We start from the raw sequence: 14,552 nt of genomic DNA on the forward strand, positions 1-14,552 counted from the left end.
TTTTCTGAAATGGAGAATGAGGGCAGTTGGACAAGACTTTGATCAGTGTGTTTTTCGGTGTGGTTTGAACTGTAATTATTAAATTGTAAATTGTAAAATATATATCAAATTGTATGGTTTTGCTAAAATGCAAATCACAACTGCACTATAAAGATTAAAGAGTTTCGAAGAATTTTTTATGTGGTGTAATGTGGGCGGTTTATTCTATTCCTTCCATCATATTATTTTATTAATCTCTCTATGTAAGATAGGTGTATAGACCTTTCGTGTTCAAGAAACAAAAATATGTCATATTTGAATTAGAAACTAATTTAGATAAGTCAAGAAAGTTAGCTTCATTTCCTTTTCACCATATTGGATAATGATATGGCATGAGATTCTTATACATCAATAACAACTTGGGGTAAGAATATTCACATTTCATTCCCCATTATTACAATTTACAAAATAATACAATTTGGACTCACAGGACATTTATAAAATATCAATTTCTTATAAATATTATTACTTAAGTGTAAAGTACATTTCTTATTTATTTTAGCATTCAAGAAAGGTTTTTAATATAATTTTATTCATAATTGTGTATATTTTAATTACGTAGAACTACTTACAAATTTTTAAAAAATTCTGAATAGCTTCTAATATTAAAAATAAAATTCAAATATTTTATTTTGTAGTTGTATAGTTCAAATATTTATTGTGATTAAGTTTTCTTATACTTAGTAAATAATATTTTGAAAATTTACAAGTAGTCTTAAATAACGTATATGATATAGAAATTTTCTGATAAAAAACTTCTATATACTAAAATAGATAAGAATATACCGTAACATTTATATTTTGAGAGTATATTATAGATTTTTGTAATATTATTATATAAGGAGCTATTTTATCCTGTTTAAGTATTTTATTAAATTAATTGAACCATATTTAATCATTACAAGTTAAATTACATCAAACCAAGCTAGCAAAACTAGTAGTACATGATAACATAAAATGGGACAAAATCCATTTGGTACATATATATTAGCTTAAACACTAAGCTAGCAATATATACCACCTTTCTCAACAAAAGAATATTATGTAGCACCACTATGAACTAACTCATTTGCGTCAAAACTAAGCAACTCCATTCAAAAACTTTCTACATAAAAGAATCTTGAGCTACCTAGCTTACCCTACTATAAAACCAACTACTTCAACCCTAAATTTTAGAGTAAACTTAGCCATACCCATTATGTCTTGCCTAAGCCTAAAATTTCCAAGAGCCAATAAAAAGACATGGTGGAAGAGTCTCACTTCAAAAATCCAAACCAAACTCCACAAACTCAACAAGCCAAAATCCATTACCAAACACAAATCATCATCATCAAAACACAATTCCAAGCCCAAGAGATTTTTCCTTGTAGAGCCAAAACGTTTTCAATATCATAATCATTATCAGGTTAAACGACGTCGTTTTGTTTTATTACCTTTAATAAAACGTAGAATAAGAAGCAGTGCTAGTAGAATTACAACTAGTACTGCACCTGTTTACGTAGACAATCTCTTCAAAGAAACTGCTTCTACTATCTCGGTAAAACATGTTCATCATAGTAGTAAAATTGATGAGATTCAGTGCTCACCGGTGGCGGTTGCCCCGGGAACAAGCAAAGAAGGTGGTGGTGTGGATGATGTTGATGTAGTGTGGGAGTCTATGGGGTTTGCTTCTCCTCTTATGCATGGAATTGATGAGAGAGCAGAACAATTTATAGCCAAGTTTAGGGCTAATATGGAGGTTCAAGAACAATTATTGGCACGTGATGATCACTTGTAGTATTTTCATCATCATCATATCTTTCAATTTTTTTTTTTTTTTTAAGTATGTATTTTGATTTTAGACTAGTGAAAATAGAGTACGATCATAACCATTCAATTAATGATCAAATATTGTATTGTGAGATTCTTAATGGTTAGGATTGAGTTCTAATTGTAAAATATAGCCTACCAAAATACACTATCTTTCTCTTTCTCCAATATATATGTATGTATGTTAAATGTAAATAAGAGATTTGTATCATTTTGTACAAGTTCTGTTCAGCTATTTCACAAAGCTTATTTCTTTATTAGATTTCCTTTACATTATGCATTGTATTAATCTCTCTATGTAATTTATTTATGTATATATATATAGAGGGTGATTCTACAATGCACCCCCTTAAAAAGGATGTATTGGTGCACCCTTAACTTGTTTCGGCATACAGAAAAAAATTTTAGTCTATTTTTTTTTAATATTTATGTATGTTATAGCTATTTAAGATATCCTACAAAATTTTGAAAAATTCGGAATAATTTACAATATAGAAAACAATGTTCAAACGGTCTATTTTATACGCGTATAAAATAAAATAGTCACGCGTGCAACACACTGTTTGAACATAATTTTCGACATGTTAAACTTTTCCAAATATCTTAAAATTTTGCAGGATGTCTTAAATAACTATAACGTACATGACCATGAGAAAAAATTTGACTAAAAAATTATTTCGGATGATAAATTAGATAGGGGTGCATCAATATATCTATTTTAAGGGTGTGCAATTGTAGAATTTTTCTATATATTTATCTTTTCTTAATTATATTAATTACATATCAAGTGTGGTTATCTAATGCAAATGGTTGATTTAGCGGTTTTATGCTATTATAACAGATTTATGTTGTTATTTTTTTCAAGTTAACAGTCATAACTAACACCAACAATTAATTAATTAACTTTCTGAAAAAATAAATGGTTGGTAGGCTATATTTTACAATTAACATTTAGGACATTCTTCCCCTTGGATCAAATCCCAGCCACAACACAATGCAAAATATTGAGACCAATTTTTTTTTTTAAAAAAATAAAAATCATAAGATTTATTAATTAATAAATTTATTCAAAATAATAGAACGCACTTTAGAGGAACAGTCCTCTAACTGAAGCACACGACATGTAGAGAAACAAGAGTCTCTTGCCAAGCTATGAGCCAACTTATTTGCAGATCGTTTTACAAAACACAAATTGTGAAAGCATAAAATACCGCTCTGAAGCACTTGGACACACACCAAGCTATCTGTTTTTAACATGACTCTATCCCACGAATGAATTGCAATTCAACTCAATGCTTTTTTAATGCCTATTATCTCAGCAATTTTGGGTTGAACACATCCAATCTTCTCCTTCTTGAATGCTTCCACCATAGCACCATAATGATTCTGAGCTATACAACTCATGTCAAAAGACAAGACTCGAACCAAAAAAACTAAAAGAAAAAGATTAAAAAACTGTGTCAAAAGACAAGACTAAAGAACCATGTCGAAAGACAAGACTAATGAAAAAACTAAATTAGTTTCAACACATAAACACGATCACAACATTAAAATTAATTAAGGAATGAACTCTTTATAATTCTAACACCATAAAAACATTGATTGGAGTTAAACTAATAATAGTAAATTAATTGGAGCCGAACCGAACCACTCTCAGAAGACTGCTCTTGAACCTTTCACAGAAGAAGACGTTGATGTGGGAATGAGACCAATTTTTTTTATTTTAATGTGATACTTACAAAATTTTATATAAAGTTAAGAGTCTCATAATTTTATTCTGTCTTAAACTGCAACTCGAACTCAGGATCTCTAATACACATGCACTCTCTTATAACTACTTGAGATAGCCTCAAGAGATTGATGCATCGCTCCCATTCAAAACACAATTTATTATGATTACCATACACATGTACACATGTAAAAGTACAAATATATGGTAATGTGTGGTGGAATATGCATACCAAATTTTCAAATCCCAAATACTAATATAAGAAGATTTGAATACAAATTTAATTTTATTTATCCATATGGGATTGTATGATTTGTTATTTTGATGTAGGATAACTTACATTAGTTTTTAAAGATTTGTCTAAATATATTTAGTACATAATTCATTATATATTTTTTCCAATTAATGTATATCACATTAACTATTGACATAAAAATTTCTTCAAACTAGTATAATTAATTGTCTAGTGTATCTACATTTCAAAAAATAAATATATAAATGTAATGTATTCTCTTTATCTTAATGGACAGCTATCACAATTAGGCTACTTGAAATTTCATTGAATTCTTAACAACCATGTTCTATAGTTTATATTATGCAAATGTTATATGTAAGATAAGTCTAGCATTCTCAATAGAAGGTAAAATAGCTTCTTTTTTTCTCATTATTTTTTTTATTCTTTCATTACTCTTTTTTGTCTTTGCAGAGTTTTGTTTGATGAGAGTGCTCATATACATGTAATAAAATTACAAGATTATAATACGATCAAAAATAGATTAAAACGAACCAAAATCTTGATATCTTATACATATATCACTACTATTCTATGATGATTATTATGATTGTACTCTTAACTGTTCTTTCAAATGAAAATATAGATATATAATTTGTTTTTGATATTGTCAGATTTAACTAACAACCAAGTTGCAAATTCTATAAGAGCAACAGAGGAATATGTACATACAATATAGTAAAATTAATTTTAAAAATACAAAGAAAAAAAAAGAAGAAAGAAATCCGAGTTGGGGTGCCATTTGCCAATTGCCAAATGCTATTATATCATATAGTTATTCTAACACATCACAGGAAATCCTTCATTGGATCATCATGGTGTACTCTCTTCATTCTGTATGCCTCCATGTCTTCCTGAGTCACCTGAAATTTTATCAAAACCGAAAAACAAATCGTCAGAGTCGTGTAAACTAAACTAAACTCGATTTGCATTTGTATGTATTCCTAAAAGAAAAGAAAATTACCTCATCATTCCATTTGACATTGTACTTGCGCTTTCTTTCGTCTCTCTCTTCTTTCCTCCTTTCATCCTCCTGGAAAGATTCCAAAACCGAAAATTTGAATTCAGAATTTGATTTGAATTGAATACAAGAAAAATCCAACTTTGGGATCAAAACAACAAGTTCAACTAACCTTCTTAAGCGATTTGGCAAGTAATTTCTCGTCCAAGACTAAATCATCTGGGATATCGGTTCCCCAAGTAGCAACCTTTTTATCCTCAACTGGCGCAGGTGGTTCTGTTTACATGTAAATAATAATAGAGTTACAGAGTGTAACAGGAAAGAACTAACATAAGATAATTGTCAAACTATATAACAGCGAGCTTCTTACCTTCATTGGCTTCTTTTCGGGCAATGTTAGCCTTCATGAGATCTGAAGCAGCCTCGGCAGCTTCGATACCAGCAGCACCAGTACAATAGCTGTTTCGAATTACCTGCTTGCAGCACTTGTAACCCCACTGATGATCCTTCCACCATGAACCCCAAACAGTTGTGTGGTTGTTAATGTAAACATCTTCTTCATACTTGCTTTTCGGAAGGGCCATCTCCTATTAAAACAGAAAAGAACATAACAGTTGGAAGCTATTGAGATGATGTTGAAAACAGAAATCGGAGAAAGTGAATTGTTGAGCAACTCTTACCTGTCCCTTGATGATCCTACCAGCACGATCATACTCCACTTCCTTCTCGCTTTGCCCCAGTAAAAGTTCCCTAGGAATTTCTTCCTCGGTAGCTGCATTGCCATATTTTTCCAAGATGGTGTCCTTTGTTTGGGACTTCAGTTTCTCTTTTATGACCTGGTAGTTCTTGTAAAGCAGCTCGGCTTGGGAGGGAGCCGCTTGCATATGAATATCCTGTCCCTTGTCAAATGCTTCCCAAGAATGAATGTTCATTTCCTTGAACTCCAATGCTTGGCCACTATTTCTATATTGGTTATCACCCTACAAATTTACAAGTAATTGATAAGAAACAAAACAAAACAAAACACACAATAGTTCCACAAACAAAACTAAATTTTAAATGCAAGGCACATACTAAGTAGAACTTTTCGTTCGGGTCTGCATCTGGAAGAGGATCCTCACGCATAGAACGGGTCTTGGGATCGTAATGTGCAGAGTTAACATCAAGATTAAGAAGATACTTTGCTGTGTCCTCGCGAATACGCAAATTCCTTGCAGAAACAAAACAGATAGCAACATTAATATATGACATTACACGCAACAAAAACTCCAACATTGTGCAAGTCAATTAAAATGATGGTGCTTTAAATTAAACCATACCTGACAGTTCCTGTGCTTCCACCACCAGTAGTCCGCACACGCTTTTCAACTTTCGCAAAGTCCATCTGTTTGGACTCATCAACTTTGGCTTCATCAACCCTATCTTCATCAACATCTTCATCACTATCCCCTCCCTCACCGTCACCTCCCTCACCATCACCATCTGCATTATTATTCTTCTCCAATTTTTTAAATTGCTGCTCTTTCAGAAACTTCCTTCGAGCTTCATCCCTCGCTTCATATCTCTCAATGACAAGAGAATAGGTCGACGCATCATATCCATTCCAACGATCACGTTTTCCATCATAATCAAGCTCAAAGGTCTCTACTTTTTCATCAGGTGCAATATGCTTGTTCGTCCACTTCGCTCCTACTTTGCGGGGTCTGTCCATACAAGCTTTTGCATCGTGTGTCATAGCACCACAACTGCATCAAACAAAGAAATCAATCAATTTGTTCGAAGTCAAAACCATGAGAATTAATAAACACAAACTAGCCTCAAACTTTGAATCAAACACATTACACATTCCACCTACTTTTGACATGCTCCTTTTCGGTATTTATCAGCTTGGAAAATCTTGGCACCTCTATCATACCAAGATTTAGTATAATTTGGATCAGATTTCCACTTCCTTTGATGTTTCAAACTCTGATTAAAAACAAAACAAAACAAAAAAAAAACAAACTTTAAGCATTGAGAAATCATTTCACATAATAATTGATTCAAAAATCGAACTAGAAAGAGATAACTTACAGGTCTCTCTGAGTTGAGATACCAAGGTGCAGAGGACATATACTGAGGAATATGAGGGTTAATCTCTTTTCCATCTTCATCAACTTCAGCAGGAGCAAGCCCCGCTTTACGAGCTTCTTCCAATTCAATTTGCTTTCTATGATCTTCTCTAGATTTGAATGCCACTGCAACCCCAACAATCCCAATTGATAAATAAACCTAAAGCTGTTATAGTCTCTAATTATGTAAACATACTCGAAATCAGCTCCATTTAGTTAAATTCAGATTCGAGATTTCTAACCCTAACCCTAAAATTTAATTCAATCAAATTGCACAAATCTAAGGCCTAGTGGAAACCCTAAACATCGATATCCAAATCGAAAATTTAAACAAAATAGAGGAATGAAAAGAAGACTAGAATAGAAGAAAGAGATTTGAAACGAACCTGATGCAGTCGCCATGGCTTCTCTTCTCTTCTCTTCGGAGAAAATTTTTGAGCTTGAATCGAAAAGGATTGTTTTACGAACTCTGATGAGGTTTTTAGTGTTAATGGCTATGAAATTTATATTAAAATAAAAATAAATAAGTAAATAAATAAATAAATAAAGTCGGTTATATCATAAAAATAAAAGATAATTAAATTTATATTTTATCCTTTTCTTTTCCAAACTATATTGATATGATTTTCCCTTTCAAAGAAAATTATATCCATTTTCTAAAAATTAAATTTTATAATTTAAAGTTTATGTTAAATTTTTCAGCAATAAATTGGTTATTATATTAAAAAAAAATAAAAATTACATTCTATACACTTTTTATATTGTCATCTTTTATTTTCACATTCTTTTTTAAAATCTATCATTTTTACCTTTTTTTTTAACATTGTACCAATTTTATCTCTGTCACTTCAAGATACTCTCCATCTGTCTCTTATGTTAGGGTATTTTAGGTACAATATATATAAAAAAAATGTATGTTTCAATTAAATATAAAATTAGAGGTAAATTTGATTAATTAATTAATATAAGTGGTATTTTTCAACTTACCTCAAAAAAATTATGTTAAATTTAATACAAAAATAATAAATAATTTAAATAATTTTATTTTTACGCTTTAGGTTGCTCTTATGGTTATTTCCTGGGTTACTTTGTAAATTTGGGTTATGATTTAATAAGTTGCTTCATGTATTTCAGTAAAAATGCTTTGAAATATGAAAATAAAAAAATATCTTAATTATATTGATAGTCATATGATATTTTATTGAGAATTATGTACAAAAATTATTAATTTTTATTTTTTTTTTATTGTTTAAATAATAGTAATATGATAAATAAAGAATATAAATTTATTAAAAGTGAATGAATTATAATAATTAGTGGAATTATAGTAAATGAAATAGTAATATTGATTTTAAGCTAAATTTGACACAATGTTCAAATTTAGTACAAATGTTAGTCTATGTTAAATTTATCACATTTTTTAGAACATCATTAGAGTAGTAATTTTTGTTATGTGTACTAAAATAGAGAATGCATTACATTTTTAGCACTCCATTCAGGGTCGACACTAAAATTTTGTAGGTGATGGGAAAAAAAATATTTTTAGATCCTTATATAGAAAAAATATGATATTTTTCAAAATTAGTACAAAAAAAAATGTAACTTTGACTTGAAAAAATATTAAACTAAAATTCTAAAGAAAGTGGCGTAAAAATAATTTTTTTTTAAACAATCCATATTTTTGCAAATATCTTTTTAAAAACAGTCATGTATCATTTAATGTTAACTTTATTCTCTATTAAAATGGATCGATGGGGATGCTTAATAAACGAGGCCCAAGTCTAATCTTTATTGGATTCAAGTTATGGGCCAACTATTCTTTTTTTTTTTTTTAAGAAATTACACTATACCTTTTTTATATTATTCTCTTTCATTTTTACCCTATCTTTTAAAGTCCATCATTTTTACCTATTTGTATCAATTTTACCCCTGTCACTTCAAGATACTCTCCATGTAACTCTCTTATGTCAGGGTATTTTGGGTACAATACATATAAAAAGATGTATGTTTCAATTAAATATAAAATTAGAGGTAAATTTAATTAATTGATTGAATCAACTGTGATGTCAAGGTTGGTGGAGAGGCCCTGGCGAGAGATCATACTGGGACGGTAGTGTGGGCTGTTACTTCTAGGCTCAACTTCCGTGACCCGCTGATTGGAGAGGCGGCATCGTGCCATCTTGCTTTAGAGTCTGTGCGATTAAGAAAGCATAGCTATGTTTTGGTGGAGAGTGATTCATAAACAGTTATCAAAGCACTGAAATGAATTCACTATGTTTGGAATATTGATAATTATGTCTATGTCTGTAATCAACTCTCTTTGTGTTTTTTATCTTGTAATTTTTCGTTTATTTCTAGAATGTGTAATTTTGCTGCCCACAATGTGGCTAGATGGGTCTTGACCCAGAACATTACAGGTTTCATTAAGCTATCCCCGATACCTAAAACTATCCTTTGTAATGACTGCGAGGTCTAATTCTATTTATATATAACGCTTTAGTTTCAAAAAAAAAAGTGATAGTTTTCAACTTACCCCTACAACAAAATCATAAAATAAGATTCTTTTACTGCCACTTTTTTATTATAGTCATATGTATATTAGCAATTGTAAATATTAAGGGAGTGTCGCTGTAAATATTCTACATTTTTATAATGTTCTATAAAAATAGCAAGAAAATATTATTAAAACAGCGTAAAAATAATATACAAAAACAAAAAAAAAAACTAACATCAAAAAATAATAATAGTACAACACAAAAATATTAAAAAACTGAATTTCTGTAAAGAATATCTTATTAACTATAAAAATATTTAAAATTTCGTATATCCATATTTTTGTAATTTCTTTATTATTTTTATATATTTATGAAATAATTTATAGTTTTTATCTTTTCCGATAAATCACTCTATGACATCTCGGTTAATTCGTGAAGTAATTAATTAACTAACTTGAAACATCACCACCACAATACCTAATTAATTAATGAGGTCAATTATATGTGTTCAACTTAAGTTATAATAACATCAAAATATCGAACTAATAAATTCTTCAATTTTGAATAACCTTATTATTTTGACCATACGATTTTTGTATATATATTGAGTACCATAAGTCCATATATTATAACGAATAAAATAATAAGACTTTGAATAAGATATATGATATATCTGTTGATAAAAATTCTCATCTAATAATTAACAATATGATTAATTTAAAGGTCGATCGGCAAAAACTCTTTTCTTGTTCATGAAAACCCCACCACACTCAATTAAGTCAATTTTGCACAAACTACAATTTTGATAGAGAAACAATCTATTCTATATATAGTGTTATAGTGTTGCTAATATTAATTCCAAACAACAATTACACAAGATAAAATTACTAGGTATGGTAATTATTAGGGTGGTAATTACACAGTGTTGTAATTACACTATATTTTAAAATATAAGGTGTGTTTGGATATAAGATGATAATTATATATCAATTCCTAATATCTTATTTGGTAAAATAGTTAGTAATTACATGGGAAAATAATATTTTTTAGTAGCTAATGTTTGATATGGAAAGTTTTTAGTAATTACACAGTGTAATTACATTCAATTCTCATGGGGGACATGAGAATTGGAGAGTGTAATTGGAACCCCTCAATTACTTTCAATTACACAGTTACAGTGTAATTACATGGTCAAACAAACATGCTAAATTGTGTAATTACCTCAAATTACACACAAATCCAATTATACTGTGGCTTTCCAAACGCACAAAATTTTAAATAAAATTTCCTATTTAAATTCTAAGTATTTAAAGAGATCAATTTAGTACAAATACTATGACCAATACAATTAGAAGTAATTTTAACAGTAAATTTTTTTTATCACAAAGAACAATATTTTTAGCATGCCAAGTGTGATAAATTATAGTTAAAAAAAATACTCAAAAGAACCTTTGTTTTTTACCACTTGAAGCTTTATTAGATTTCCAAATTCGTTCAAGTAATTCATGATGATCTCATTTTCGAGTAGAGAGTCTAGCCCAATTTTTGAACCACCATATATATTCTTGTAAATACAATTAAAGAAGATGTGAGAATGGCTATTCACACCACTTCTACACAATAAATTGTAATATTTAGTAGTCTCGTGATCCGTAAGGAGAATTATTGGATAAGTTGTTGAATCCCACATCGTCTAAGGTCAAGTAGAATGATTCTGAGATTGTGTAGGTTTGAGACTACACAATTAAAGAGAGCTTAAATAGATTGATTAATAATATATCTATATCAACAAGATGAATCTTATTTTATTGTAGTCCATCTTGAAAGAACTCCACGGTTAAGTTTATTTGACCTGGAGTAATTTTAAGATGGTTAAATTTCTGAGAGATTTTCTTAAAAAGCGTGTGAGTGAAAACAAAACACATTGAAAATACTCGTATTGGTTGGTAGTTAAAGAAGCAACTAAAGTAACATACGAGTGTATAAGAATGATTTTAAGGACTTAATAAAAGGTTAAAGCTAGCGAGGTGGTTAGACATTCTTAATTCAATTGTATATTTTCATTAATTGATTAGATGTATAGTACTTTATTGCTGTCATGCATTACAATACAAATTACAATTTACCAATATATGTCGACATGATCATATATATATATTTTTATATATTTTTTCTACTTGTGAATAAATAAATCTACCTACGTACTTATATATTTGGTAATTATATATATAGTATAGACACTAGGGATATATAACTTTAATTTGTAACGGTCAAAATAATTGGGCAGCTTGGCATTAAACAATTTTTTAACACTCAATTTCCACCAAAAATTACATATCATAACAAAATAAAAAAATATTACGATCAATAATGAAAGTACAAATTAATCATTATTTTGTTATTATTACAACTTTAATTAAATTATTTTATAATAATAATTCTGGTAAATCCGCAGATCTAGTAAATACATTAAACCAAAACTCCATATCTTGATCATAATCAACATTATTATTCGAATTCGTAAGAGTGAAATCGAATTCATGATTATTATGATCATTCTCATCTGATTCCGATGAGAAAACTTCAGTCCAAAATTGATCGTCCATAGTTTCCGAAAAATTTTGATCATCAGTACTAATGAACGAGTTATAAGAAGATGAAGATTGAGGAGGCGACGACACAACCAAACTATCATTATTACTATTATTATCATTGTCGTATTTTGTGTCATCAATTTTAATATTATTATCATCATCATACGACTCGTGATTACGTTGTCGTTTTGATTTTTGAACGATTACGTCATCATTATTATTAATTATAAGCCTTTTCTTGAGATGAGTATGCCAAACGTTTTTGATTTCGTTGTCTGTTCTTCCTGGTAATCTTGCTGCTATAGCTGACCATCTATAACAAAAAAAAAAAAATTAATTAAGATTTTGTTTATATATACTTAAGGATATTCGATAATAATGTCGTTTAATATAAAATATATATGTGTTTTTTTTGTGTTATCATATGAATCATTGTGTTTAATTAGTTAGTGCTATTTAATTATTAATTAGTTGTGTTAATTAAAGTATTAGCATATTGAGAAAAGAAACGTGTTTTATATGATTATAATTTTTTTTTAGTGTATAGAAAAAGTTAGGCAAAAGAATCTATTTTTGCCGACACATACATATATAGATTAGATTATATATATATAATTTTTTATATATTTTTATTTTTTGGACACTATACATAAAAAAAAAAATAGCTTTGGATATATAGTTAATTTTAATTAGGTATATTAATATTAACATGTAATAATAATAATAATAATGAATTAATTAATTAACTAATTACCTGTTGCCCAACATTTGATGTAATTCAATAATGGTTTCTTCTTCTTCTTTAGTAAAATTGCCTCTTTTAATATCTGGTCTTAAATAATTTATCCATCTCAATCTACAACTCTTTCCACACCTCAATAAACCTGAAAATAATAAATATATATAACAATAAAATCACTTAATTAACCACCAAATTTCAATTTTTAGCTCTAAAAAACTCTTTTAACAAAAATCAATTTAATTAACAGTTTTTCAAAAAAAAACAGTAGATAGAAACAGAAAGCCAAACAAGATGATATATAGATATATATATGTATAGATACATACATACCAGCTAGTTTAGGGAGTGCCCTCCAATTTCCATGGCCATATTTGTGAATATAAGAGATAAGAATTTGATCTTCTTCTGGTGTCCATGGACCTTTCTTCAACCCCATCTTCTCACAACAAGGAGCTCTTCCCATCTTTTCTCTCTTATTTTCTTCTTCAATATAATGAATTATGATTTATATCTCAATTCAAGTTTATATATATATATATAGTTACAAAAAAGTAATAATAATATTCAACGGTTGACGCTATTGAATATAATATAAGTATCTTTTCTCTTGTTTCCTCGAAACCGGTTTTCACATTCCTAGTCAGATGACGTGTAAGTTTCTGATTGGTTGATCCTTGTAAGTCAAAACAAAAACGTGCCAATTAATTAAGTCTATATTTTTATTTTGTTTAATTAATTTTGTATTATTAAGGAATATTAATTTAATATATCATAAGACGACAGTGATGTTCCTTAATTATTATCAGTCTCGTTTACTTGCTGTCTGGTTGGTTTTTTCTTATTAATTTTCAAGACTAATAAACTAAGACTGTTCTTTTGTTTTTATTTTTATTTTTATTTTTATTTTTGTATGTATATATATACTATTGAATCCAACTGGGGCTTGTTTGTTTGACTTGGAATTTCCAGCTGGTATATATATACTACTTTTTAATATCCACAATTTAAATTTATATATCTAAATAATTATTGTGTGGTGAACATTTTTGGAAATGTCTTCATCTTTTTTGCTTTCTCTTTCAAATAATATAAGTATAACTCAATTTATTTATATGAGGATATATTTTATAGTTATAATAATAAATATTTGGAAAATTCTGTTCATTCAGAGTATATCCATGCATTATTTATTTGTTTCGATATTTAATTAATTTTTAGTTTAATTTAAATTATAATACGATATATGATATAAAATTTTAAAAAATTAAAAAAAAAAATTAACATACCAAAAACAATTAATACTCCTAATAATTATAATAAGGTATATATATATAAAAAAAGCTAAGAGAAATTTCAAGATTCTAAAATGCTTGTGTACAATTTATTTACGATCCTTATTAAATTACTTCATTGAAATTTAAATATTATCTTAATTAAATGAGATAAGTAAATGTCAAAGGAATTGTGCTATAGCTAGTTTTCAATAGCTTGCATGATAAGTAAAGTAAGATTATACAAAACCCATTTAATTTCTTCTTCTTCTTCTTTTTTTGGTTTGTTTCGAAAGTGAAATATATTAATAAAACTAGAATAAAAATAAATAAATATGTATTCATAAATTATATCATAATTTAAGAGGTAATTAGATGGTATATATATTTAAAAAACTTATTAATAATTAATTTATTGTAAAGTAATTTAGTTATACATATATACTCAATATTTTTATATAACTTTAATTATATGCATATAATTTTCTTCATTAATTAATTGCTAAAAT

The 14,552-nt window shown here is 28.2% G+C and overlaps 3 protein-coding genes across 3 annotated transcripts; 1 reads left to right on the plus strand and 2 right to left on the minus strand.

The window, feature by feature from the left end:
• The first annotated feature begins 1,025 nt into the window (after nucleotides 1-1,025).
• Nucleotides 1,026-2,092, plus strand: LOC115714383 (uncharacterized). Its single transcript, XM_030643068.2, has one exon. It carries the CDS (start codon nucleotides 1,238-1,240, stop codon nucleotides 1,814-1,816), a length of 579 nt encoding a protein of 192 aa, XP_030498928.2. The 5' UTR covers nucleotides 1,026-1,237; the 3' UTR covers nucleotides 1,817-2,092.
• A 2,340-nt stretch (nucleotides 2,093-4,432) lies between these two features.
• On the minus strand, nucleotides 4,433-7,581 carry LOC115712808 (pre-mRNA-splicing factor SLU7-A). Its single transcript, XM_030641186.2, has 10 exons — nucleotides 7,328-7,581; nucleotides 6,904-7,067; nucleotides 6,686-6,798; nucleotides 6,150-6,575; nucleotides 5,905-6,040; nucleotides 5,511-5,810; nucleotides 5,201-5,417; nucleotides 5,003-5,106; nucleotides 4,834-4,902; nucleotides 4,433-4,732 (listed from the first exon to the last, which is right to left on the minus strand). Exons 1-10 carry the CDS (start codon nucleotides 7,341-7,343, stop codon nucleotides 4,658-4,660), a joined length of 1,620 nt encoding a protein of 539 aa, XP_030497046.1. The 5' UTR covers nucleotides 7,344-7,581; the 3' UTR covers nucleotides 4,433-4,657.
• A 4,104-nt stretch (nucleotides 7,582-11,685) lies between these two features.
• LOC115714535 (transcription factor MYB14) lies at nucleotides 11,686-13,287 on the minus strand. The gene is made up of 3 exons (XM_030643268.2): nucleotides 13,103-13,287; nucleotides 12,785-12,914; nucleotides 11,686-12,343 (listed from the first exon to the last, which is right to left on the minus strand). Exons 1-3 carry the CDS (start codon nucleotides 13,233-13,235, stop codon nucleotides 11,863-11,865), a joined length of 744 nt encoding a protein of 247 aa, XP_030499128.2. The 5' UTR covers nucleotides 13,236-13,287; the 3' UTR covers nucleotides 11,686-11,862.
• Between the last annotated feature and the right edge of the window lie 1,265 nt (nucleotides 13,288-14,552).

This window comes from Cannabis sativa, chromosome 4, assembly GCF_029168945.1.
Source record: "Cannabis sativa cultivar Pink pepper isolate KNU-18-1 chromosome 4, ASM2916894v1, whole genome shotgun sequence".
NCBI lineage: Eukaryota > Viridiplantae > Streptophyta > Magnoliopsida > Rosales > Cannabaceae > Cannabis > Cannabis sativa.